General features: G+C 45.0%; 1 protein-coding gene across 2 annotated transcripts in view; it reads left to right on the top strand.

Annotated features, from left to right (window-relative positions):
• The window catches only part of LOC124144350 (annulin-like), a 65,342-nt gene that overhangs the window by 13,156 nt on the left and 25,328 nt on the right, over positions 1–26,858 (top strand). Inside the window, exons 1-6 of one of the 2 annotated variants that reach the window (XM_046513718.2) lie at positions 2,268–3,170; positions 9,076–9,297; positions 18,758–19,015; positions 19,987–20,105; positions 22,705–22,987; positions 25,552–25,690. In XM_046513718.2, the coding sequence (XP_046369674.2) occupies positions 3,014–3,170; positions 9,076–9,297; positions 18,758–19,015; positions 19,987–20,105; positions 22,705–22,987; positions 25,552–25,690 (1,178 nt within the window). In that variant the 5' untranslated portion in view covers positions 2,268–3,013. Of the gene's footprint in view, positions 1–2,267; positions 3,171–9,075; positions 9,298–18,757; positions 19,016–19,986; positions 20,106–22,704; positions 22,988–25,551; positions 25,691–26,858 lie in introns of those variants that run through there. The other variant, XM_046513716.2, reaches the window with a different exon arrangement.

Here is a 26,858-nt window from a genome sequence, read left to right as displayed (position 1 = left end):
ATACTCCCACAGCTGTGAGGAGCTCATTACATTCAGTATATAATCCCGTAGCTGTGAGGACCTCATTACATACAGTATATACTCCCACAGCTGTGAGGGGCTCATTACATTCAGTATATAATCCCATAGCTGTGAGGAGCTCATCACATTCAGTATATACACCCACAGCTGTGAGGAGCTCATCACATTCAGTATATACTCCCAAGGCTGTGAGGTGCTCATTACATTCAGTATATACTCCCACAGCTGTGAGGAGCTGATTCCATTCAGTTCATACTCACACAGCTGTGAGGTGCTCATTACATTCAGGATATAGTCCCACAGCTGTGAGGAGCTCATTACATTCAGTATATACTCCCACAGCTGTGAGGAGCTCATTACATTCAGTATATAGTCCCACAGCTGTGAGGTGCTCATTACATTCAGTATATACTCCCACAGCTGTGAGGTGCTCATTACATTCAGTATATACTCCCACAGCTGCGAGGTGCTCATTACATTCAGTATATACTCCCACAGTGGTGAGGAGCTCATTACATTCAGTATATACTCCCACAGCTGTGAGGTGCTCATTACATTCAGTATATACTCCCACAACTGTGAGGAGCTCATTACATTCAGTATATACTCCCACAGCTGTGAGGAGCTCATTACATTCAGTATATACTCCAACAGCTGTGAGATGCTCATTACATTCAGTATATACTCCCACAGCTGTGAGGAGCTCATTACATTCAGTATATACCAATGTTCATTCAACATCATTTTGAGTTTGTTTTTATTAGTTTGAGATAAATGTGCAAACAAGCAAAAGACAAATAAATACAAATACAATAAAAATCTGCAAGGAGTATTACTGGTTAAATAATCTATTTCATAAAATAAAACATTTCAATTTTGAAACGTAGAACCACCTACTGAAAGGGAGAGGATGTGGAGAATATAATCGAGCTACCAAGTCGAACCCGTGAAGATCCCGGTTAGAACTAGTCTTCAGCCACCTACCGGTAAGCTTGTCGTAAGAGGCGACTAACGGGATCGGATGGTCAGACTCGCTGACTTGGTTGATGCATGTCATCGTATCCCAATTGCGTGGATATTCATGATGCTCATGATGTCAGTCAGTGGATTGTCTGGTCCAGACTTGATTATTTACAGACCCCCTTCATATAGCTGGAATATTGCCGAGTGCAGCGTTAAACAACCACCAAACAAACCAAATCACTTATGACCGAGCTACCTATCTCTTATGATCGGGGGCGGTCGGGTAGCCTAGTGGTTAAAGCGTTCGCTCGTCACGCCGAAGACCCGGGTTCGATTCCCGACATGGATACAATGTGTGAAGCCCATTCCTGGTGTCCCCCGCCGTGATATTGCTGGAATATTGCTAAAAAAGCCGTAAAACCATATTCACTCACTCACCTTATGATCGTGCAAGCAACATCATGTCAGCGAGACACTCTACAGTCCACTGTTTGAGCAGCATTACCCTACAATCTTAGAAAGTCAGGAACTGTTTCATCACCGCCAGCCTGCACGCAATATTTACGTCAGTCTTTTAATATTGTCATCACCAATAAAGATGTGGACTCATACAACAACGTGGAGTAAGGTAACAGTGAGTGAGTGAGTATAGTTTTACGCCGCTTTTAGCAATATTCCAGCAATATCACGGCGGGGGACACCAGAAATGGGCTTCACACATTGTACCCATGTCGGGAATCAAACACACGTCTTCTGAGTGACGAGCAAACGCTTTAACCACAAGGCTCCCCAACCGCCCCGAGTAAGGTAACAATTAGTTTGAATGAAACAAAAACAAAACAGTAAACTACCGTCATAACCAACTAAAAAGGACCAGTAATTTTACTTTGTTATACACGTAGTTTGTTTCACGCATTTCTATTGTCAGGCATCTTGGATCAAGTCATGTGACTCGATCAATAACAAAAGTGTGCACTGCATCATGGGTACTTTGTTTTTTCATCTCATACATCCATAAGTAAATACACGTTATAATTCTACATTCTACAGCCCCAGAACATTTTGTAATTATTGTTATAATTATTGTTATAGACGAATATTTTCTCTTAAAAGAAGAGACTGGAGATGCTTTTTAATATTTTTTTTCTACATTTTTGTCAAGACATCATGTCCAGCAAATATATATATTTATTTTGTTAAAACCTGAATGAAAAATAAATTTTGTAAATTCCAGGTCTCCACAGGATATTTGTTTAAGTGCAGGAGTTTATGGTGCAGCCGTAATGTTCCCATATACCTAGGCAGATGTCTGTTAAACAATTACTGGAATGTCGGAAGTTCGGATGAGATAAGGTCATGCTAAAGGATTGAGTGTAGGCTGTTGGTGGCTTAATGTCACTCAGTGGGAGACAGACATGCAGGGGATAGATGAAACAGCTTGTTCTAAATTTGGTGTGCAAATAACAACCTGATTTGAATGGTGAGAGGATGGTGTGATGTGTTGGGAGAGGCAAGTTGTGGTACTAGGACGAGGCAAAAGGATGGAGACGGAATACACCAAGTTGCAGGTCTCTATCGTCTTATCCTGAGGATACAAAACCCGAGGAACTAATGTGTGTGTGTGTTCTATATATAGGATTCATAGATTCAGAAACAGGAGTGGTGTATGCCAAGCATCGCCGGATGTAGATAAATGCTGCATGTGCACATTTCACCTGTCAACGTGAAGCTCAGAGCAAACGGTGGTGTTGTCAAAATTGACCTTCTGTGTCACAGGGACAGCTTGTGACCTTTAGAAGTCATCACTGACCAAAATCAGGAATAATACCAAAATCCATGGGAAAAAACAGCCAAAATTAAAACACAGAGAAAAGTTGCTTCTTTGTGTAAATTTAATTCCAGTTCAGTTGACATGTCTCTGTGAGAACCTAGGAGGTTGTAATGGAATTGTTCAACAAGAAATGCAGCATTGAATGTATACAAGTTAAATATTGGTCCTGATCTAACCTGGTGACTACAAGAGACTATAATGGGGTGTACAAAGAGTCAGCCTGCTCATACTGAAGTGTCACCGCATGGCCGCACTGCTGTGGATCGCACGTCCTACGCTAGCAGCCATGTGGGTGTACGCAAAAATCTCGATAGAGATATAACCCTGATATCTGTGGAAGGCTGGAAAATCACAGGTAAGGAGCAACCAGCATCTTAAACCATCGCTAGCATCAGGTTTCAATCATTTTTCACACTAATATACAACTTTGTGGATAACAACTTCTGGTTTCAAGTCTTTGAAAGACATTTGGAAGTGATACACATTCAGAAGAGAATTTATAGATGTCAACTTTATTATGAGTGAGTGAGTTGGGTTTTACGCCGCTATTAACAGTATTCCAGTTATATCGCGGCATGTCAGCTTAATGTGGGAGGAAAGCTCGAAGTGATGCAGGTCTCAGACGTTTACCACTTTGGTGAAACCCACGAGCACGGGTATGGTGCTGACAAACCTAGAAACATAATCGGGGCGAACCAGGATTCGAACCCACAATCATAGGTTTCTGACGTGCCCAAGGGACGCAACTCTGCACAGCGAACCGTGGTGCCTTAGACGACTGGGCCACCCGTAGCCCCACTTTATTTTGAGGAACACAATGTTTCAGAGTATATACTTACTCCTTCCTCAGATGAATGAATGCGGTGAGGCAGAGAACATATATAAGTACCTGTAAGACCAAGGAAAGTAATAAGATAACCAAGGTGAAAGGCATGCAAAAAGGTAACTAGCTCTGATAGGAGATTAGCAATGGACAAATGGAAGCCATCACTTAACAGTAAATTAGCGCAGATAGTTGATGGTGTTGGACAACTGGTAGCCAGGACTTAAATTATCACTGATTTGTAACAATGGGCAAACGGGAGGCCGGGGGTAGTTAGCACTGATAGGTCATAGAATTGAAATAGCAATGGAAAAATGGAAGTCAGCTAGATAATTAGCACGGACACTGATGTCATGATTTCTTCGAAGATTAGTGAGTGAGTTGGGTTTAATGCTGCTTTTAACAGTATTCCAGTTATATCACGGCGTGTCAGATTCATGTGGGAGGAAAGTCTGAAGTGATGCTGGTCTCAGAGGTTTACCACTTCGACGAAACCCACAAGCATGGGTATGGTGCTGACAAACCTAAAAACATAATCGGGCGAACCGGGATAAGAACCCACAATGATAGGTTTCTGGCGTGCCCAAGGGATGCAACTCTGCACAGCGAATCTTGGCGCCTTAGACGACTGGGCCACCCGTGCCCCCACTTTATTATGAGGAACACAATGTTTCGGAGTATATACTTACTCCTTCCTCAGATGAATGAATGCGGTGAGGCAGAGAACGTATATAAGTACCTGTAAGACCAACAAAAGTAATAAGATAACAAAGGTGAAAGGCACGCAAAAAGATAACTAGCTCTGATAGGAGATTAGCAATGGACAAATGGAAGCCATCATTTAACAGTAAATTAGCGCAGATAGTTGATAGCGTTGGATAACTGGTAGCCAGGACTTAAATTATCACTGATTTGTAACAATGGGCAAACGAGAGGCCTGGGGTAGTTAGCACTGATAGGTCATAGAATTGAAATAGCAATGGAAAAATGGAAGTCAGCTAGATAATTAGCACGGACACTGATGTCATGATTTCTTTGAAGATTAGTGAGTGAGTGAGTTGGGTTTAATGCCGCTTTGAACAGTATTTCAATAATATCACGGCGTGTCAGATTAATGTGGGAGGAAAGCCCGAAGTGATGCTGGTCTCAGAGGTTTACCACTTCAGTGAAACCCAAGAGCACGGGTATGGTGCTGACAAACCTAAAAACATAATCGGGGCGAACCAGGATTCGAACCAGGATTCGAACCCACAATCATAAGTTTCTGGCATGCCCAAGGGACGCAACTCTGCACAGCGAATCGCGGAGCCTTAGAAGACTGGGCCACCCTACTGCGAAGCTTAATAAACAAAGATAGCTGCATGTGTGCTGATACTCAACACAAGCCATTCTGCCGATAAGAACTATTACTTATAACCGGATAAGAATTGGCAGTCAGGTGACAGCGAGCGGTTATATTTAGCAGTGAACTTTGTCAATATTGCTTTAAGTTCTACATCTGCATGTTTTTTTGCTTTCGGTTCGTGCTGCAGGCGCTGCTAAATATAGCCTAACTATAGTCACCTGACTGCCAATGCTTACCCGGATTTTAGCCACGTGATCAAAACCCAATGATAATGCTTATCGCTATCAAAATGAACATTTCTTTAAAAGAGCACTCTGCAAAGTTTGTCTTTTCTGTAAGTAATGTTTCCTGTCGGCGGAATGGCTTATTTTCACTTGATAAGTATCGGCACACATGCAGCTCTCCTCCTTAATTAATCGGAGCAAAATATTTCGTGATTCGGTTTCAAGTTGGAAGGACTACAGATTCTTACAGTTATCAAGCTGGAGTAACGCTGTAAGTCTCTACATCAAAACGTCACTATGTGCTCTGAACCAAAAGTTGTTATCCATAAAGTTGTACGTTTTTCTTATTTACTCACCCACTTCTAGAATGCCAATCAAACAGTTTTCACACGCTGTTCCTCCTAGCCTTGAGCCAAGTCTGTTGTGAATAAAAAGTCCATGGATGTATAATAATTCTATCCTTATAATCGGCAAGTCTAGATAAGCCAACAGTTCAAGGGATAGTGATCTTTTATGGGGACAGCTTGCTCATTTTATATGTACAATCTCGGAATTATGATTTAAACTTATAATCATTTCCTTAGAGAGTCTATGTCCTCACCATTTTACTAACAGGGAGGTCGATGGTTCGATCCCCTGGTCACCTCTGTGGTGTAGTGGATAGAGTGTCTGTCTGGAGAGCGGAAGGTTGGGGGTTCAATCCCCTGGTCACCTTTGTGATGTACTGGATAGAGGGTCTGTCTGGAGCGCGGAAGGTCGGGGGTTTAATCCCCTGGTCACCTCTGTGGTGTAGTGGATAGAGTGTCTGTCTGGAGAGCGGAAGGTTGGGGGTTCAATCCCCTGGTCACCTTTGTGATGTACTGGATAGAGGGTCTGTCTGGAGAGTGGAAGGTCGGGGGTTTAATCCCCTGGTCACCTCTGTGGTGTAGTGGATAGAGTGTCTGTCTGGAGCGTGGAAGGTTGGGGGTTCGATCCCCTGGTCACCTCTGTGGTGTAGTGGATAGAGTGTCTGTCTGGAGAGTGGAAGGTCAGGGGTTCGATCCCCTGTTCACCTCTGTGGTGTAGTGGATAGAGTGTCTGTCTGGAGAGCGGAAGGTCGGGGGTTCAATCCCCTGGTCACCTCTGTGGTGTAGTGGATAGAGTGTCTGTCTGGAGCGCGGAAGGTTGGGGGTTCGATCCCCTGTTCACCTCTGTGGTGTAGTGGATAGAGTGTCTGTCTGGAGAGCGGAAGGTCGGGGGTTCAATCCCTGGTCACCTCTGTGGTGTAGTGGATAGAGTGTCTGTCTGGAGAGCGGAAGGTCGGGGGTTCGATCCTCTGGTCACCTCTGTGATGTAGTGGATAGAGTGTCTGTCTGGAGAGTGGAAGGTTGGGGCTTCAATCCCTGGTCACCTCTGTGGTGTAGTGGATAGAGTGTCTGTCTGGAGAGGGGAAGGTTGGGGCTTCAATCCCTGGTCACCTCTGTGGTGTAGTGGATAGAGTGTCTGTCTGGAGAGTGGAAGGTTGGGGGTTCGATCCCCTGGTCACCTCTGTGGTGTATTGGATAGAGTGTCTGTCTGGAGAGCGGAAGGTCGGGGGTTTGATCCCCTGGTCACCTCTGTGGTGTAGTGGATAGAGTGTCTGTCTGGAGAGTGGAAGGTTTGGGGTTCGATCCCCTGGTCACCTCTGTGGTGTAGTGGATAGAGTGTCTGTCTGGAGAGCGGAAGGTCGGGGGTTTGATCCTCTGGTCACCTCTGTGATGTAGTGGATAGAGTGTCTGTCTGGAGAGTGGAAGGTTGGGGCTTCAATCCCTGGTCACCTCTGTGGTGTAGTGGATAGAGTGTCTGTCTGGAGAGGGGAAGGTTGGGGCTTCAATCCCTGGTCACCTCTGTGGTGTAGTGGATAGAGTGTCTGTCTGGAGAGTAGAAGGTTGGGGGTTCAGTCCCTGGTCACCTCTGTGGTGTATTGGATAGAGCGTCTGTCTGGAGAGCGGAAGGTCGGGGGTTTGATCCTCTGGTCACCTCTGTGGTGTAGTGGATAGAGTGTCTGTCTGGAGAGTGGAAGGTTGGGGGTTCAATCCCCTGGTCACCTCTGTGGTGTAGTGGATAGAGTGTCTGTCTGGAGCGCGGAAGGTTGGGGGTTCAATCCCCTGGTCACCTCTGTGGTGTAGTGGATAGAGTGTCTGGTTGGAGCGCGGAAGGTTGGGGGTTCAATCCCCTGGTCACCTCTGTGGTGTAGTGGATAGAGTGTCTGTCTGGAGCGCGGAAGGTTGGGGGTTCAATCCCCTGGTCACCTCTGTGGTGTAGTGGATAGAGTGTCTGTCTGGAGAGCGGAAGGTTGGGGGTTCAATCCCCTGGTCACCTCTGTGGTGTAGTGGATAGAGTGTCTGTCTGGAGAGCGGAAGGTTGGGGGTTCAATCCCCTGGTCACCACTGTGGTGTAGTGGATAGAGTGTCTGTCTGGAGAGCGGAAGGTCGGGGGTTTGATCCCCTGGTCACCTCTGTGGTGTAGTGGATAGAGTGTCTGTCTGGAGAGCGGAAGGTCGGGGGTTCGATCCCCTGGTCACCTCTGTAGTGTAGTGGATAGAGTGTCTGTCTGGAGAGCGGAAGGTCAAGGGTTTGATCCTCTGGTCACCTCTGTGGTGTATTGGATAGAGTGTCTCTCTGGAGAGCGGAAGGTTTGGGGTTCAATCCCCTGGTCACCTCTGTGGTGTAGTAGATAGAGTATCTGTCTGGAGAGTGGAAGGTCGGGGGTTCAATCCCCTGGTCACCTCTGTGGTGTAGTGGATAGAGTGTCTGTCTGGAGAACAGAGGGTCAGGGAATTCAAGCCCCTGGTCACCTCTGTGATGTAGTGGATAGAGTGTCTGTCTGGAGAGCGGAAGGTCAATGGTTCGATCCCCTGGTCACCTCTGTGGTGTAGTGGATAGAGTGTCTGTCTGGAGAGTGGAAGGTTGGGGGTTCAGTCCCTGGTCACCTCTGTGGTGTATTGGATAGAGTGTCTGTCTGGCGAGCGGAAGGTCGGGGGTTTGATCCTCTGGTCACCTCTGTGGTGTAGTGGATAGAGCGTCTGTCTGGAGAGGGGAAGGTTGGGGGTTTGATCCCCGTCTGCATCATACCAGAAGACGTTAAATGATGGTACTTATAGTACTTGTAGCGCTGATCATTAAGGGGATAAAAAATTTTTGTGTAAGGACCGTTCAGGCTAGAAATATTGTGCCTGAATGAGGTATCCATGTTGAACCATAAGTGGATAGAGTGTCTGTCTGGAGAGCAGAAGGTTGGGGGTTCGATGCCCTGGTCACCTCTGTGGTGTAGTGGATAGATAAAACTGACTTAGTCCTTTCTAGTAAACACGAGTGTAACACGCATGTGTAAGAGTGAATATTATCCTACCCAATTTTTTATCCCGGGGATGAAATTCTCTAGTGTCAGGATGATTCTCCAGAGTGAATTTGGCCCCATACCAGTGTGTTTAATCCTATCAACATATATTTACCCCCACATTTCCCCCCTAATTTCTCAACCCACACCCCAACTAAATAATGCAAGTATCAACATAAATAACACTAGAATATTTTAACCTATTGCTAGTTTTATTTATCCTAGGATCGGATACACAAGTGAATTTTTACATTTGAACAATCAATTCAAATTCATAGGATAATATACACTGATTCAAGTTGGTGTTAATTATCCCAGGATACATTTTCCTATTTCCACTTAGGTAGGTTTCACTGGGATGAATTACCCTTAATTTTTGGACATAACCTATCCCAGATTTCCCACACTAAGGTAGGATACTATACTCCAGAGTAAAACTTCCCCCGGGATAACATTTAGGTAGGATATAATCCTTGCTTACAATTACAGCTGCAATGTGTTGTATTTACAGAACCTGACCCTAAGGAGGAGGTGCTCGGAGTGGAGAGCATTAACTTCAACATTGCAGAGAATACTGGCGCTCATCACACCTCTGAGTATGACATCACTGACCCAGAGGAGACCGAGGAGCCCAAGCTGGTCGTCAGACGTGGACAACCGTTCGACATCTCCATCACCTTCAACAAACCATACGACAAGGCCAAGGATGAACTGAAGCTAGTCTTCCAAGCAGGTAAGGCTGTCTTCACAACAAACCATATGACAAGATCAATTGTGTTATGTCTTTATAAGTCCAGTACAAGATATGTATGTAGATATAAAAGGAAAAAACACTCCAATTCTCAGTCGTCTAGTCATTACCTTTTCAATTAGTCCACATAATCACCAGATGTTGATTAGCCTCATAGATGCAACAAACTGGCCCCAGTGAGGGGGCAGATGGAGGGGTGACTTCCCATTCTGCCTACTGTCCCATTCTGCATACAGTAAAATGGGGGCGGTCGGGTATCCTAGTGGTTAAAGCGTTCGCTCGTCATGCCGAAGACCCGGGTTCGATTCCCGACATGGGTACAATGTGTGAAGCCCAATTCTGGTGTCCCCTGCCGTGATATTGCTGGAATATTGCTAAAAGCAGCGTAAAACCATACTCACTCACTCACTACAGTAAAATGATACGGTCTGATGCTTAGAAAGTGATGCATGAGTGAACATGACTGTCACCTATTTCTATTTTAGGAGATTCACTTGTCCATACTGAGACAACAAAACTGTAGGAGGATCTCATTGAGGGGGAACCCCCTTGAATCCTCGCATTTGATTGCATGATGCCGACCTTAACCTTTCACCTTGCAAAATCATCTGATGCCGACCTTAACCTTTCACCTTGCAAAATCATCTGATGCCAACCTTAACCTTTCACCTTGCAAAATCATCTGATGCCGACCTTAACCTTTCACCTTGCAAAATCATCTGATGCCGACCTTAACCTTTCACCTTGCAAAATCATCTGATGCCGACCTTAACCTTTCACCTTGCAAAATCATCTGATGCCAACCGTAACCTTTCAACTTGCAAAATCATCTGTGTGTGTAAATGTGTATGTACAATTTTGAGTTTAGCAAACAGCAAATATATGTACATATTATATAAGGACATGGCTCCATTATGACAGGCTCCGCCATCATGCATGATAGCGGAGCTTCAAATTAAGACAAGAGATATTATTGGATGAAATGGTCGCGGATGTGGAGGTACTGGTGGACTACGGCAATGAGCTTAACCCCTGTTAAGCAACCCCAACTGCAGCAACCGCTGCCAAGCAACCCATGTTGATTACCGATGCAGCATCTGCTGCCCCGCAACTACCGTTGCCAAGCAACCCATGTTGCTTACCAATGCAGCGCCTGCTGCCCTGCAACTACCGTTGCCAAGCAACCCATGTTGCTTACCAATGCAGCGCCCGCTGCCCTGCAACTACCGTTGCCAAGCAACCCATGTTGCTATGCAGCTATCGCTGCCAGGCAAGTACCATTGCCAAACCATGAGCGAGGGCAACTATTGTTGCCAAGCTGACCATCCGCTGTAAAGCGGACACTAAGCCATCTGCTGTAAAGCAGAATGGATAAATTGGTTCCTGCTGTAAAGCGGGTAACCCTATCCTAAATAATTTATAATTTGGGATGTATCCCAAGACGCCAAATGTAACTTGTAATGCAGTCCACCAGCACCCCGCCCATCCGCAACATTTTATTCATGACAACATCATTATATACAAACATTATGCTCCAGTAAAATTCCACCAATTGACAACTGCAAAGCTTGAATAACTTGGAATTAAGGATAACAGGGTGGGTGGGTGGGTGCAACGAACTATAGCTGAATGCGCGAATATAACTATGTGTTGTACGGCTGAAAGCTGGAGAGCAAGTGCTGCGTGAGCTGATGCCACGCTACAACAGGTCATAGAAAATATAAACAAACGCTCCTTTACCGGACGTGCCAAGAGCGGATCTAGGCCAGAGACGATGGCACCATGCAAAACGGCACGTAGCCGCACGGAATGAAGGTATTTAGCTGTAATAATATTAGCAACTGTGCCAAGCCTAACATAAAGGCATTTAGTTCTAATCACTAAATGCTATTATATAAGGACATGGCTCCATTATGACAGGCTCCGCCATCATGCATGATAGCGGAGCTTCAAATTAAGACAAGAGATATTATTGGATGAAATGGTCGCGGATGTGGAGGTACTGGTGGACTACGGCAATGAGCTTAACCCCTGTTAAGCAACCCCAACTGCAGCAACCGCTGCCAAGCAACCCATGTTGATTACCGATGCAGCATCTGCTGCCCCGCAACTACCGTTGCCAAGCAACCCATGTTGCTTACCAATGCAGCGCCTGCTGCCCTGCAACTACCGTTGCCAAGCAACCCATGTTGCTTACCAATGCAGCGCCCGCTGCCCTGCAACTACCGTTGCCAAGCAACCCATGTTGCTATGCAGCTATCGCTGCCAGGCAAGTACCATTGCCAAACCATGAGCGAGGGCAACTATTGTTGCCAAGCTGACCATCCGCTGTAAAGCGGACACTAAGCCATCTGCTGTAAAGCAGAATGGATAAATTGGTTCCTGCTGTAAAGCGGGTAACCCTATCCTAAATAATTTATAATTTGGGATGTATCCCAAGACGCCAAATGTAACTTGTAATGCAGTCCACCAGCACCCCGCCACAAGCACCAAGGTGCTTCCCCACAACCACGACCATTCGCGCTCATGTACACCCACCGTGTTATCCTATACTGAAAATGTTTCCTACAAACATACTGCGGAAAGGGAGCTGCCAATGTTTTGTGTGAAAAGATCAAGTCCGGCCGGTGACAAATGAACCCCGTCACGCAGGTACAGTTGCTGCTCCTGCCGGTTGAACACTGTGTGAGGAACCCGTATCCCCCCAAGCTCACGGGCCCTGTTCCCCACTCGTCTGTTCAGCTTCTGCCTGGCCCCGTCCAGGTCCCGGGCACGGCTGGCTACATGCCAGTACCTCCGTGGCAGCATGTCTGACCACAGAATGACAGCACCGGGTAGGAGGAGGTGTATCCTCAGGAGTGCAAGCTTGATCTCATGATATAGCTGACACGTGGTTACCTTACCCAGGTCGTTCGAACCAAGGTGAATCACCACCGCCTTTGGTGGTGTCTGCATTGCTTTGACCTGGGCATCTATCAGCTCGGTCAGCTCCTCCCACCTCATGCCGTCCCTTGCCAACCAGAGACATCCCCCTGGAATACCGAAGTCACTGTCCTGTAGGTGCTCTCTCGCCCGGGTCAGGAAGCTGGACCCAATCAACCATACTGAAAACATGAATCAATAGGAAGAAAACTGTTCTCGCATGGTTGGCGATTTAAATGTTTGCAGGTATGCGTATATAGCTTTTATAACATTCTGACCCCCACCTACCAAAGTGCTGTATCAAATCTGAACTCACTCCGTTACCGGCTGCTGTCGTTGCTGCGCCAATCCTGAAGGAATGAGAAGAGTATGCTGCTGTGCAGATGCCGCTATGCGCCAGTGCTCTTTTTAGCACGGCCTGAAATTGATACCTGGTCAGGGGAGATTTATCAAAGTGTACAAAAGCTTGAGTCTGACCCTGTGATTGAACTGTTAGGTATGCTTTAACTGCAGCCACTGGACACAGATTGTGGCCAGGTATGGCGGAAATGGAAACAACTATGCCATGTGAGTGCCTGTCGGTTTTTGAATGCCTTAGAGCGACTGTTACTGTCTTAGTCGTGTCTTGGACTTCTAGGTCCAAGAAAGCGCACCCTGGCTGAGAAAGTTTGGTTTGCACGAGTTCACTCACCCGAAAGAAACCAAAGAAGGCCAAGCAATATACTGCTTTGAACAATCTTACTTCATAGGTAGAAGAGCAGACAAATTGCAGGTTGTTTACAATTACTTTGAGCAGGTCTATTGTTATTGGTTTTCTGTGATCCTGCCTCCCCTGACACTTTTGCATCCCCGTAATCATTTTAGTAATAACAAAGTGGCCGGTGCGGTCTTCCATGCTGTGTAGCCTATGGTACGTTGAGATACCGGCCATATACGTTCTTACCGTACTCGGTGCATGTCCTGACACTGACAGGTGAGCAATGAAATGTACCAGATGAGTTATTGGAACCGGCCAGGCATCTCCCAGGTTTTGTGATGCCCTGAATACTTGCAACGCTTGGGTTCCTGCCTGGTAAGTTGCCCACGTGTTTGCCGCCAATGATCGCTGAAGGAGCTTCTCTGCCTCGATTGTTAGCCCTGCCAGAGATTGTCTGGAAGTGGTGTGGGATGCAGATTGGCTGATGGAGCTGCATTGCGGAATCGTTCCCACTGAAATCTCGACAGTGCATCTGCGATAATATTGTCGTGTGTTGTTATATATCTGGCCTTGAACAAAATGTTGTGTTTGAGGCACTGCAGCACTAGCTGCCTAATCAGTGACATGATTCTGGGTGCCTTTGAAGACTGTTTATTTATTATTGACACTACCGCTTGGTTATCACAAAAGAAAAGTACTTTCCTGTTAGCAAAGGCTGTCCCCCACAGACAAACTGACAGCACAATCGGAAACAACTCCAGCAGTGTCATGTCACGAGTCGAGCCGTCCTCCACCCACTCACGGGGCCAGAGCCCGTTTGCCCAGTTCCCGTTATAGTATGCGCCGAACCCCACAGTGCTGGCTGCGTCAGTAAACAGCTGCAGACATGTATTGTCAGCCCACTTTTGATTCTGAAAAACCGACACACCGTTAAATTCCCCCAAGAACCCGAGCCAAACCTCTAGGTCCTCCCGAACTCCCCGCGTGATGCGAACACGGTGTGCTTGATGACTTACCTTTGTATAGGCATCAATCAGTCTGCGGCAAAACGGTCTACCCATGGGTATTGCCCGGCACATGAAATTTAGCTTACCCACCAGAGACTGCAAAGCTTTACGGGTCACTTTGTGCTTACCTGAGGCCAGCATATCGTGTATGATTGCGTTGATATTTACAATCTTTTCCTGTGGTATTCTAACCTGCATCCTGACTGTGTCGATTTCAAGACCTAGGAATGTTAAGCAGGATGCAGGACCTACTGTCTTCTCATGTGCTACGGGTACGCCCAGCTCCTGGAAAGTACTGAGACATGTATCAAGGTTGTCACCACAGTCTTTCGTTCCTGCAGTTCCGCCTGTGAGAAAATCATCAAGGTAATGCATGAGTTGGCCGTTAGGCAACTTTTGCTGGACACACCATTGCAAAAAGGTGCTGAATTTTTCAAACACTGAGCATGATATGGAACAGCCAAACGGCAAGCATTTATCAAAGTAGTATTTACCTTGAAAGCACAAGCCTAGCAACTCAAAGTCCTGAGGGTGTACCGGCATAATCCTGAAAGCCGATTTCACATCAAATTTTGCAAGTAGAGCATTTGGACCAAGTTGCTGTACCATACTGACAGCCTCGTCGAACCGTGCATATGACACGGAGCATGCTTCGCTGTCTATGTTGTCGTTGATTGATCTGCCTTGAGGATAAGAAAGGTGGTGTATTAAACGAAAATCGTCTGTCCCCAGCAAGGTTTGACTCTTACCCGTTTGCTTTTTGGGTACGAGACCAATGGGTGAAACTTGTAGGTTCAGCAGGGGCGGCGTTTCAAAAGGACCTGCCACCCTACCTAATTTTACTTCCTTTTTCAATTTGGCAGCTACTATCTCTTGTAAAATGGGATCCCTGGCTGAGCGTAGATTCTCAGACCAACGACTTAGGCGTGCCCCACTATATTCCAGTTGAAAACCTGATTCCAAACCTTGTAATAAATAAATGGCATGGGCATGGTTAGAATGCTTGTACAGTTGCAAATGTCGCTTTAATCTAGTGAGTATGAGTGGAGTTGGGGCCAGTGCCTTTAGCATGGGTTGCCTGTGTGGAGTTAAGTTGTTTGGAGGGTCTACGACCCCCCTTTGCGCGAAAGCAAGAATAGGCGGGATGTTGTTCGCCACAATTGGAGCATTTATGAATAAACTTGCATTCTGGCCTGGCGCACCTTGACCTGTTGTAGTCCCAGCATGCGTTGACTGTAAAGTCACGGCCCCTGCTGAAAGGCACTGTAAAGCGTTCAGTCTTATTTTCTTGAACACGGGACATAGTCGGTGTCATGTGCTTCAACCACAATTCACCGTCTATCTTGCCCCACTCCCGAATTGGGTCTCGTGCCATACGGTGTCGGAATTGCTGGTCGTAGTTTGACCAGCCAAAACCCCCGGAGCGGACTGCGGCATTACGGATTGTTTCCATGTATGCCAACATGCCCTGTATGGTGGACTGACAAAAATGTTTCACCACGTAAATGCTCATATATATGTGGAAAGCTGACGTCCATTGGCCTATGCTTAATGCCCTGGCGTTAGCCGGCTTGGCCGGCGAGAATCGCAGATTACCCGACGAATCCATCTGCATCTTAAATGCATCGTCATCGTCATGCGACTGTGCGCCTGGCAACAATGTAGTCAACTCCACAAACTCCCCTCTCCATACTCTCTCCCGTACAACTTGACGGACGTGAGCGCTGATAGCATCTGCCTGGAAGGTCAGGGAATCCCCTGTTCCCTGATTGGTTGACCCCGCTCCTGACTCTGCACGTGGTGTGACGTCACGGGAAACTCCCGGCTCGCCCGAGTGTGCACTGCTAAATGACAACACATCGGGATTTCTTGACACCACCGACCCCGTTACCCCCAGATCATTGGTACTTACCCCTCGCATGCCAGTAAAGCTCCGAGAAGTATCTTGGGCCATCCGTTTGCCTAGCATATCCAGTATGCTGTTGAGTTGGCTCGATATAGCTAGCATCGACGGAACGGGCGACCCCACTTGTTGGGGCTCTTCGATGTCTCCGTGATCGAATCGCGGGAGAACGTTTGGATTGTCCGAATCATCTGCTTCAACTAGCAAGTTAGCAGCTATTTGTACACTTGGCAAGGGGGGTCCGTGCAATGGAGATCTAGCTGATCTCCGTGACTTACCAGTAGCCGATGTCGCTTGCCGGACACTTGGTTCCCTCCTGCCTATTTTCCCGCTCCTTACGAGGCGGTGATTTAAGGCGGCCCGTCTTTTTGGTGGCATTCTTAATGGTAATTGCAACGAACTATGCAACGAACTATAGCTGAATGCGCGAATATAACTATGTGTTGTACGGCTGAAAGCTGGAGAGCAAGTGCTGCGTGAGCTGATGCCACGCTACAACAGGTCATAGAAAATATAAACAAACGCTCCTTTACCGGACGTGCCAAGAGCGGATCTAGGCCAGAGACGATGGCACCATGCAAAACGGCACGTAGCCGCACGGAATGAAGGTATTTAGCTGTAATAATATTAGCAACTGTGCCAAGCCTAACATAAAGGCATTTAGTTCTAATCACTAAATGCTATTATAATTGCACAAAAACATTTAGGTCTTTGAATGGCATTTGGAAGGGATACACATAAGGAAAAGAATATATGGATGTCTGCTTCTTTATAATGAGGACGGGGCGGTCGGGTAGCCTAGTGGTTAAAGCGTTCGTTCGTCACGCCGAGGACCCGGGTTCGATTCCCGACATGGGTACAATGTGTCAAGCCCATTTCTGGTGTCCTCCGCCGTGATATTGCTGGAATATTGCTAAAAGCGGCGTAAAACCATACTCACTCACTCACTATAATGAGGAACACAATTTTTCTGAGTTCCTCATGATAAAGAAGTTGACATCAATAAATTCTCTTCCTTAATAAAATTTAGTTCCTATACTCAAAACAGCAACGGCCCTTATTTCTCAGGGAAATAGCATGCAATACAACAATTACTACTCCCTTCTTGTCGTCCATGTGTTATGCTAAAACCACACACCTGTGTATGTGTCGTCATTCACTTGATGCTCAGTTAATGACTATTACAGGTATAATTAGTAGTGGAACCACTCACATTACACTACAAAGACCATGCAAAATAACTCAATAATGTTCCCCCCTGCCTCTCAGGGTGTCAAGGTGAATAGCAGTTTGTGGCTCGCATATGACATTTCTTGTGTTTGGGGTAAATATTTAATTTTTAAGGTTGGTTATAAATCCAGGTCTGATGTTGTGAATGTGTTACATGTTATGTAAAATGCATGTTGCAATGCAGCAAGAGAGGAGTGGTCAGTTGATTTAAACATATTTTATTCAGATTGAAATGGATTGGGAACAAGTTATCCAACTTAGGACTCCCTCTCCATGGTATTTACAAAAGCTTGTACAGTAAATCATATACAAGGAAAACAGAAAAGAAGATTAGTGTAAAGATAACAAGAAACGTACAAAAGAGAGAGACTAGTATATGTACATTAAAGTGTTACCCAAATCTTATAAACATTTGCACTGCTTTAAAGATGTGTTGATTTTCGATAATGGACAAACATTCATTTCCGTTTAACATCAAATGTAAATCTAATTTAACATTTTTGTTCATGGCGTTCTGTAAAATGTCCCGAATTATTATTAACATAGTTTTTCTTTGGTGGACGTACAATGGACACTTTAATAAATAATGATATGCGTTTTCACATGGATCACCACATTGACATATTGGATCACATTTTATCTCTATTCTGTATAAATCATAATTTAACTGGCTTTCAGTGGTCAGTTGAGTTGCTGAATATAGTGATCAAAGGATTAACTGATAATACATTAGTTGATTAGACATCTGGTGCGTTAATCAACAAAAGTACACAGTTTGGCTGCAGCCCTATTGTATATGCTGTTAGGATATACGACTTCTCATTCTTCAGTCCTCCGATGGGAGTAGCATCATACAGCGCAGAGAAAATAGTGCTGAACATAAGTCAAACCAATGGATGATAAGATAAGATTAATGTATAAAGCTAACAATATAATGATGAAGCCTGTGGGATAGGAATAATGTACAAAGATATCTATATTGGCTTTGTCATTATATTCTAATCTTTGTACATTCATCGGATAGCCTTGTGGTTAAAGCGTTCGCTCGTCAGGCCGAAGACCGAGGTTCAATTGCCAACATGGGTACATGGGCACCATTTCTGGTGTCCCCGCCGTGATATTGCTGGAATATTGCAAAAAGCGGCATAAAACCATACTCACTCACTCATCCCACCCTGTATTGGGTAAGCATATCATGATTTATATATATTAACTCTATGACACTAATTCATCATTCTCCTGATGAAGGAGCAAGAAGTAGCTCTGAAATGTCATGACAAATAATATAGAAGTTGCTCTCAATAAAAAGTGTCCTGCATTCCTCTTGTGTTCAGGGTCGGTCAAGTAGCCTAGAGGTTAAAGCATTCGCTCGTCACGCCAAAGACCTGGGTTCGATTCCCGACATGGGTACAATGTGTGAAGCCCATTCCCCCCCCACCGCCGTGATATTGCTGGACCATTGCTAAAAGCGGCGTAAAACCATACTCACTCTCACTCGCTCGCTCGCTCGCCCGCCCGCTCGCCCGCCCGCCCGCCCGCCCGCCCGCCCGCCCGCCCGCCCGCCCGCCCACTCACTCACTCACTCACTCACTCACTCACTCACTCACTCACTCACTCACTCACTCACTCACTCACTCACCCGCCCACTCACTCACTCACTCACTCACTCACTCTTGTGTTCAGGGGAGAAGCCGGCACCTAGCAAGGGGACACACGTGGAGCTGATCCTCTCAGACAAGGATGAACCCAAGCAGTGGGGGGCGAAGATCAAGAGGCAGAGTGACAAGGTTCTCACGGTGACTGTGTTCACCCCACCCACCTGCTATGTGGCCAAGTGGAACTTCAAGCTTGATGTGTTGAAGAAGAAGGATGACAAGAAACTCATTTTTCGCTATAATCACAAAGACCAAATCTACATCCTCTTCAACCCATGGTGCCCAGGTGAGTTGTTGTTTTTTAGGTGTTGTTTGTGAGGAGTGGTTTGTAAGGTGTGGTTTGTAAGGTGTTGTTGTTTGTAAGGTGTTGTTTGTGAGGTCTTGTTTGTAAGGTGTGGTTTGTAAGGTACAGTGGTTTGTAAGGTGTTCTTGTTTGTAAGGAGTGGTTTGTGAGGTGTTGCTTGTAAGGTGTTCTTGTTTTTAAGATGTTGTTGTTCGTGAGGTGTTGTTGTTTGTAAGGTGTTGTTTGTACGATGTTTGTAAGCTGTTATTGCTTGTATGATGTTGTTGTTTGTAAGATATTGCTTTAACAGCCTTGTGTCAAAGTAGACACAATTTATGGATAAAAACTTCTTTAATATACCATTTTAGTGACATTTCAGTATAGATTCTTATACCACTCTCAAAGCAAGCATGTTGAAAAGGCTTGTCCAAAATTTTCATTGTTATAATTTTATTTTCCCATTTTTACACCAAAATGTATTCAGTAACAAATATAGATGCAAATCATATTGTCAAATGGTTAGAAAAGGATTAAGATTTTCCTCTTACGTCTTGTCTGTATTTCGATCCTGGATGTACCCAGGTATGCTGCCCAAAAGAAGTTAAAGAACACCAGATTTTCCATATGACGAAAGTTAATCTGTCATATTGGGTGTTCTTTAACTTCTTTTGAGCGGTATACTTCTACCAAGACCATGTACTTCAGTCCAGACATTTGGAATGAGTGAGTGAGAAGTATGATGTCACATTTCAAGCATGTAAGGCGGTCGGGTAGCCTAGTGGTTAAAGCGTTCGCTCGTCACGCCGAAGACCCGGGTTAGATTCCCGACATGGGTACAATGCGTGAATCCCATTTCTGATGCCCCCCGCATGATATTGCTGGAATATTGCTAAAAGTGGCGTAAAACCATACTCACTCACTCACTCAAGCATGTGAGAGACAAGATCTGGAGGGCTGGGTGTTTTCTTTTCCAGATGACATGGTGTATTTGGAAGGGGCCCAGGAGAAGGAAGAGTATGTGCTCAATGAAACTGGAAGGATATATTGTGGCACCTCTAAAAATGTCACCAACAAGCCCTGGATGTTTGGTCAGGTAAGCAGCTAGATTCCTCAGTCGACAAATGTCTTTTATTCCCTACCAAAACAAACAGTCTTCATGTTCTGAGGGTGGGCACCCGTGGCCAGTTGTCGCTGTGCAGAGCTGTATCCCTTGGGCAAACCAGAAACTAGGGCTGGGACGGGTAACTCGGGTACTCGGGTCGGGTGGGTCCTGAGTAGGACCCGGGTACCCACAGGACTACCCGGACCCGTGGTTAGTCACGTGACATATTGTTTAATGACAAAAACTCACTAGAGCTCAATGGTTACTCTACAAGTCGCTAATATTCCCAGTTCTTTATGATGATGCACACATTCCTTTTGACTTGTATATGTTTGAGTAAAGATAAAGCTTCAGTCAACTTCAGTGTACGCATGATTCAATCGTTTCATAAGAGACCATGTATCTATAATATGGTCTCTGGTTTCACACATGTATCTTAACAGTTTTTGCCAGGGCTCTTGAGACCTACAGTGGGTACCCGGGTAGGGTCGGGTAATAGGGGGCTGGGTACCCGGGTAGTAAATTTGGACTCGTCCCAGCCCTACCAGAAACCTATGATTGTGTCTTCAAATCCTGGTTTGTACTAAATATGTTTCTAGGTTTGTCAGCACCATACCCATGCTTGTGGGTTTCACCGAAGTGGTGAACATCTGAGACCTGCATCACTTCGAGCTTTCCTCCCACATTAAGCTGACCCGCCTTGATATACCTGAAATACTGTTAAAAGAGGCTCCCAACTCAATCACTCACTCATTTACTAAGCAGAACTCAAAACAGACTCTTTCCTATAAAGGGAAGGTACATAAATACTAACTGACTTTTACATCATCAAAGTGAGCTTAAGGCATGGGTCTTTGTTTGGGACGGGATGGGTAACTCGGGTACTCGGGTCGAATCGGTACTGAGTAAGACACGGGTACCCTCAAGATTATCAGGACCCGTGACTATATTGTTTAATAGCAAAAATTATCTCCATGGCTACACTATAAGTGACAGATGTTCACATTTCTTTCTGACTATGCACACATTCCTTCTGACATTATATGTTTGCATAAAGATAAAACTTCAGTCAACTTCGGTCAACTTTAGTGTAGGCACGACCAGATCATTTTATACGTGTATCTAAATACATTTGGCCAGGGCTAGGGTCAAACTATTCCCATTCAGACATTTTGTACCCATCTCTTGATACCTACGGCAAGTACCTGGGTAGGGTTGAGTAATAGGGGGGTGGGTACCGGGGTAGTAAATTTGGACTCGTCCCAGCTCTAGTCTTTATCCATTGTCCATCTGTTAATCTGTTCATTTATCTGCTCTGTGAAACTGATTTGAAAAACTCCTCCTCTGAAAAATATTGAACATATCAGAAGCAGATTTATTCAGTTTGTCTCTCTCCACAACAGTTGGGTGGCTGTGGAAGACCTTAAACACATGAAGCAATCATTTACAGAGGGGTACTTAATAACTCATAATATAACCGCCTCCGTGGTCTAATGGTAGTGCCTCTGCCTGGAGAGCGGAAGGTCCGGGGTTCGATCCCCAGCCGCATCATACCTAAAGACGTTAAAAGATGGTACTTGTTGTTACCCTGTCTGGCGCTCGGCATTAAGGGGCTAAAACAAGGACTGGTTGGCTCGGAGTCAGTATACTGTGTCTGAGTGGGGTATTCATGTTAAACTGCGGGATGGTATCTCAGTGGGCTAGCACTATAAATCGGCATCAGTCGGGACTAGTACAAGCAGGCACACACACACACACGTGCATACACGTCGCTTATAAGTGCAATAATCTTGGATGCGACGTTAAACCCCATTTCACCTCACCTCACCTAACTCATAATATATAATTTCCAAACTTGATCAACCAGCAAATACTGTTGAATGGTTAAGGCATCATGATCATCATCATGAAGATGGCCCTATTTGAAGCTTCAGTCATGTGATGTTTGGGAAGGGTCCATTTAAGTTCATTGCAGATTTCCATGCATTTTAGTTATGCTGATACACATATGAACAAAGAAGTTATCAAACTAGTAGCAAAAATACCCTTACCATATTCATATAAAATCTCTGCTAAAAGCTTGGGCGCGACGTTAAACCCCATTTCACCTCACCTCACCTCTGCTAAAAGGTGGGTTGATTCTGACTATACCCTTTCCATATTCATAGATTCTGACTACACCCTTTCCATATTCATAGATTCTGACTATACCCTTTCCATATTCATATAAAATCTCTGCTTAAAGCTTGAACACGATGTTAAAACCCCATTTCACCTCACCTCACCTCTGCTAAAAGCTGACTTGATTCTGACTATATCACGAGCATGTGTTCATGAATCACTATGAAATAGTAATGATACCAGGTGTTCGTGAAAAGGTGAGCATATCCAGCCCCACCAGTGGCTCCCATTACAAACACATGCAAAGGCAAGTCAATTGTTCATCTGAAAATACACAGGAACCTATGGTACAAGTCAAAATAGGGAACTGCATCTGGATCTGATGGAGGAAATTTTGTGTAGTTTCTTGAGTGGTTACAGATCTGTTCACGATTTCTGTTTTCACTGAATGTCCGACTGTCTGTTTCAGTTCCAAGGAAACGTTCTTGACTGCTGCATGTACATCCTGGACGAGACGAGGATGAGTTGGGCTGTACGGGGGAACCCCATCCCAGTTGTGAGGAAGATCACTGCTGCTGTAAACGCACCTGATGATTACGGTATTTTGGTGGGCAACTGGTCCGGCGACTATTCCGATGGGACATCGCCTCTTGCGTGGACAGGCAGTGTTAAGATATTGGAACAGTACTACGATACAAAGAATCCAGTCCAATATGGACAGTGCTGGGTGTTCTCCGGTGTCACGACAACAGGTTGGTTCCAGTTGGAGTTTTTTCAGATTCTTATGTGTCCATTCTCAAATAGAAACAATCTCATTAAAATCAAATCTTTGTACTCGCTACCGCTAAACAAAGATTGGAGGACATCCCATTAGGGGTCACGTCAGAACGACCTTTCATCCGACCAATCAGAGCGTCGCTTACCAGATCATGAAAGTGACAGTCGGAACGTGTTTTCTAATCATGCAACCACGAAATATTTGAGACAGGGTATTCCGAACGACAGTTACGGGTTTTATGATTATATCCATACAATCTGGGCCATCTATAAGCCATTCCAGAGTGTTCTTCTTATCAGTTTTAGTTTTTTTGATCGAGAATATACGTCAAAATATGTTTCGAAACGTAGTCGCCAGTTTGAAACTAGTGTCGTAAAGCTCGAGGAAGCTGCCTTCTGATTGGCTAATGTCAATTTCTTGTCATTCCATTGGTCGGTCAAAACTCGAGAAAGGTCGTTCTGACATGACCCGTAATGGGATGTCCTCAGATCTTTGTTTAGCGGTAGCGAGAACTAAGATCTCATTTTAATGAGATTGAAATAGAAACAATATAATAATCCGAAAATTTTGTATGTAAAAATGTCAATATACCTCAGATACACAACTACTGGTATTACAAGTTGCGAGAACTAACTTTGTATGTGACGTAGCAAGTCTGTCTGTGTAATGTCATGTTAAGTGGTGTACAATGTATATTAAATGCTAAAGAAGTCAGGAGTTCAGAGTTATCAAAAAGAATTTAGTGTGAAACCAACAAACAACCAACAAGTGGTATACAATCAACAAATGTATTACAAAATTCACTGAGTCTACAAATCAATACAAATTACTGTACAGTGATTACAATGGCAGTATACAACAGAGTGGTAGTACAATATACAATGGCAATAAATAATATGATGTCACTGGTCAATATCAAATACAAAAATACAGTGGTGATAGCAAAAGTCAGTGATAATAATGTATATTCACCCAGCGGTGACAGCGGTCAAGCTTCCAAGATGGCCTAGGCAGGGAATCAGGGATGATGTGCGACTTTCGCATGAAAGCTAGCTCCAAAGCTATGAAACGTGTGCGAGACGAAGTGTCTGAGAGAATGTGTGAGAGATGAAGCAGGCACGCTCTTGTCCCACTATGTATACAGTCCAACTAGCTTCCAGAACTTCCCGGAAGTTTACACACCACACATGCATCTGGTAACTTCCTGACGACTAGTGAGTGAGTGAGTGAGTGAGTTTGGTTTTTACGCTGCTTTTAGCAATATTCTAGCAATATCACAGTGGGGGACACCAGAAATGAGTTTCACACATTGTACCCATGTCGGGAATCGAATCCAGGTCCTCGGCGTGACGAACATTATACCAAGGTTCCGTCCGTCTGTCCGTCCAAATCCTCACGATTTCTCTTAAACTACTCAGTGGATTCATCTCAAACTTAGTACATATAATCTGTGTTATATGGAGGGGTGCTGTCAAAAGGAAAAAATTGTTTTTATTAATTTTCCATTTTTTTATGAATTTTTCAAACCCTTACCCTGTCCATTATTATCCCCCGCCGCGCGAAAGCGCGAAGCGGGGGATATAGTATTCACGACCGTCCGTACGTCCGTCCGTACGTCCCACCTGTTTGTTGCCGCGATATCTCAAGAACTAAACACTGGATTGTCTTCATATTTGGAACTATGGTGTATATACAGACTCCGCAGACACCAGTCGGTTTTGGTGACCTTGACCCCATTTTCAAGGTCACAGCAGGCATATCTGCTTTTGGAGTTGGAAAACGGTGTTGCCGCGATATCTCAAGAACTAAACACTGGATTGTCTTCATATTTGGAACTATGGTGTATATACAGACTCCACAGACACCAGTCGGTTTTGGTGACCTTGATCCCATTTTCAAGGTCACAGCAGGCATATCTGCTTTTGGAGTTGGAAAACGGTGTTGCCGCGATATCTCAAGAACTAAACACTGGATTGTCTTCATATTTGGAACTATGGTGTATATACAGACTCCGCAGACACCAGTCGGTTTTGGTGACCTTGATCCCATTTTCAAGGTCACAGCAGGCATATCTGCTTTTGGAGTTGGAAAACGGTGTTGCCGCGATATCTCAAGAACTAAACACTGGATTGTCTTCATATTTGGAACTATGGTGTATATACAGACACCGCATACACCTGTCAGATTTGGTGACCTTGACCCCATTTTCAAGGTCACAGCAGGCAAATCTGTTTTTGGAGTTGGAAAACGGTGTTGCCACAATATCTCAAGAACTAATCGCTGGATTGTCTTCATATTTGGTACTATGGTGTACAGGCGGGGGCTATTTCGTCACTCTGTGACAAATACTTGTTTAATTTGAAACTACTGACACACTTGGCGGGTCGAGGGCCACGCTCACTTTTGCCCTTTTTTTTTTTAGCCTTACTATCATATTTTTGCAACAGTTCCAAGCAGTCTTTGTTTTCTATTGATATATCAGTTTATGCTGGTAAGATTAGTATCAGTGTGTAAACCAGTGAATCCAATATGTTACAGTGTGCCGCGCTTTGGGTATTCCTGCTCGGAGTGTCACCAACTTCGCATCTGCCCATGACACGGATGGCTCGATAACAATCGACATCCACTTTGACGAAAGTGGGGATGCAGCTGAAGATATGAATGCTGACTCAGTTTGGTAAGTTTCCTACATATGCCATAGTTTGTTTGTTTGTTTGTTTGTTTGTTTGTTATTAAAGCCACACTCAGCGATATTCCAGCTATATGACAGCGGTCTAAATAAGCTAGTCTGGACCAGATGATCCTGTGATTCACATTACGATTAACGATCTATGCAGTTGGGATGCGATGACATGTTTCAACTAAGTCGGTGAGCCTGACCACCCGATCCCATTAGTCGCCTCTTACAGAAAGTATGGGGGTCGGTCGGGTAGCCTAGTGGTTAAAGCGTTTGCTTGTCACGCCGAAGACCCGGGTTCGATTCCTGACATGGGTACAATGTGTGAAGCCCATTTCTGGTGACCCCCTCCGTGATATTGCTGGAATATTGCTAAAAGTGGCGTGAAACAATACTCACTCACTCACTCACTCACTCATTATGTAACATTGTATCACTTATGTGCTCATGAGTTTTGTAAAGACGCAATTTTACCTTGTGTCTGTGTAATGTTTCATAATTTGACCTCAAGTGACCTTGACCTTATACAGAGTCACACAAAAGTTGAAGCGATCAAGATCCCACCTTAGAGATCATGTATGAGTTACCATGTACACAGTTTATTTGACACCTAGTTCATACTGAGTGACCTTGACCTCCAGTGTTGTCCAATCATATGTCAGAGACATTCCCACGGGTTATGTAGGATGTAGGGGACACGGGTGGCCCAGTTGTCTAAGCGCTGCGATTCGCTGTGCAGTGTTGCATCCCTTGGGCACGCCAGAAACCTATGATTGTGGGTTCGAATCCCTGTTCGCCCCGATTATGTTTCTAGGTTTGTCAGCAACATACCCATGCTTGTGGGTTTCACCGAATAGGTAAACGTCTAAGACCTGCATCACTTTGGGCTTTCCTCCCGCATTAAGCTGACACGCCGCGATATACCCGGAATACAGGGAAAAAGCAGCGTTACACCCAACTCACTCACACTATGGAGGATGTATATAAGGTATGAAGTCTCTGACATCTGTCATGAATGTTTGGTTGAAGGAATGAGTTGTGCCGGCAGCCCCTCTCTCCCCCCCCCCCCCCCTTACAAGATTAATAATAGTAGCAATAATTGTTGAAAGTATAAGGTAACTACTCTGAACCTTACTCGATTCTCAGCATACCTAGGGTTTGGGACATT

This window comes from Haliotis rufescens, unplaced genomic scaffold (genome assembly GCF_023055435.1).
Source record: "Haliotis rufescens isolate VD_foot unplaced genomic scaffold, xgHalRufe1.0.p SCAF_10, whole genome shotgun sequence".
NCBI classification, from domain to species: domain Eukaryota; kingdom Metazoa; phylum Mollusca; class Gastropoda; order Lepetellida; family Haliotidae; genus Haliotis; species Haliotis rufescens.
This window is presented reverse-complemented; position numbering and strand designations above follow the sequence as displayed.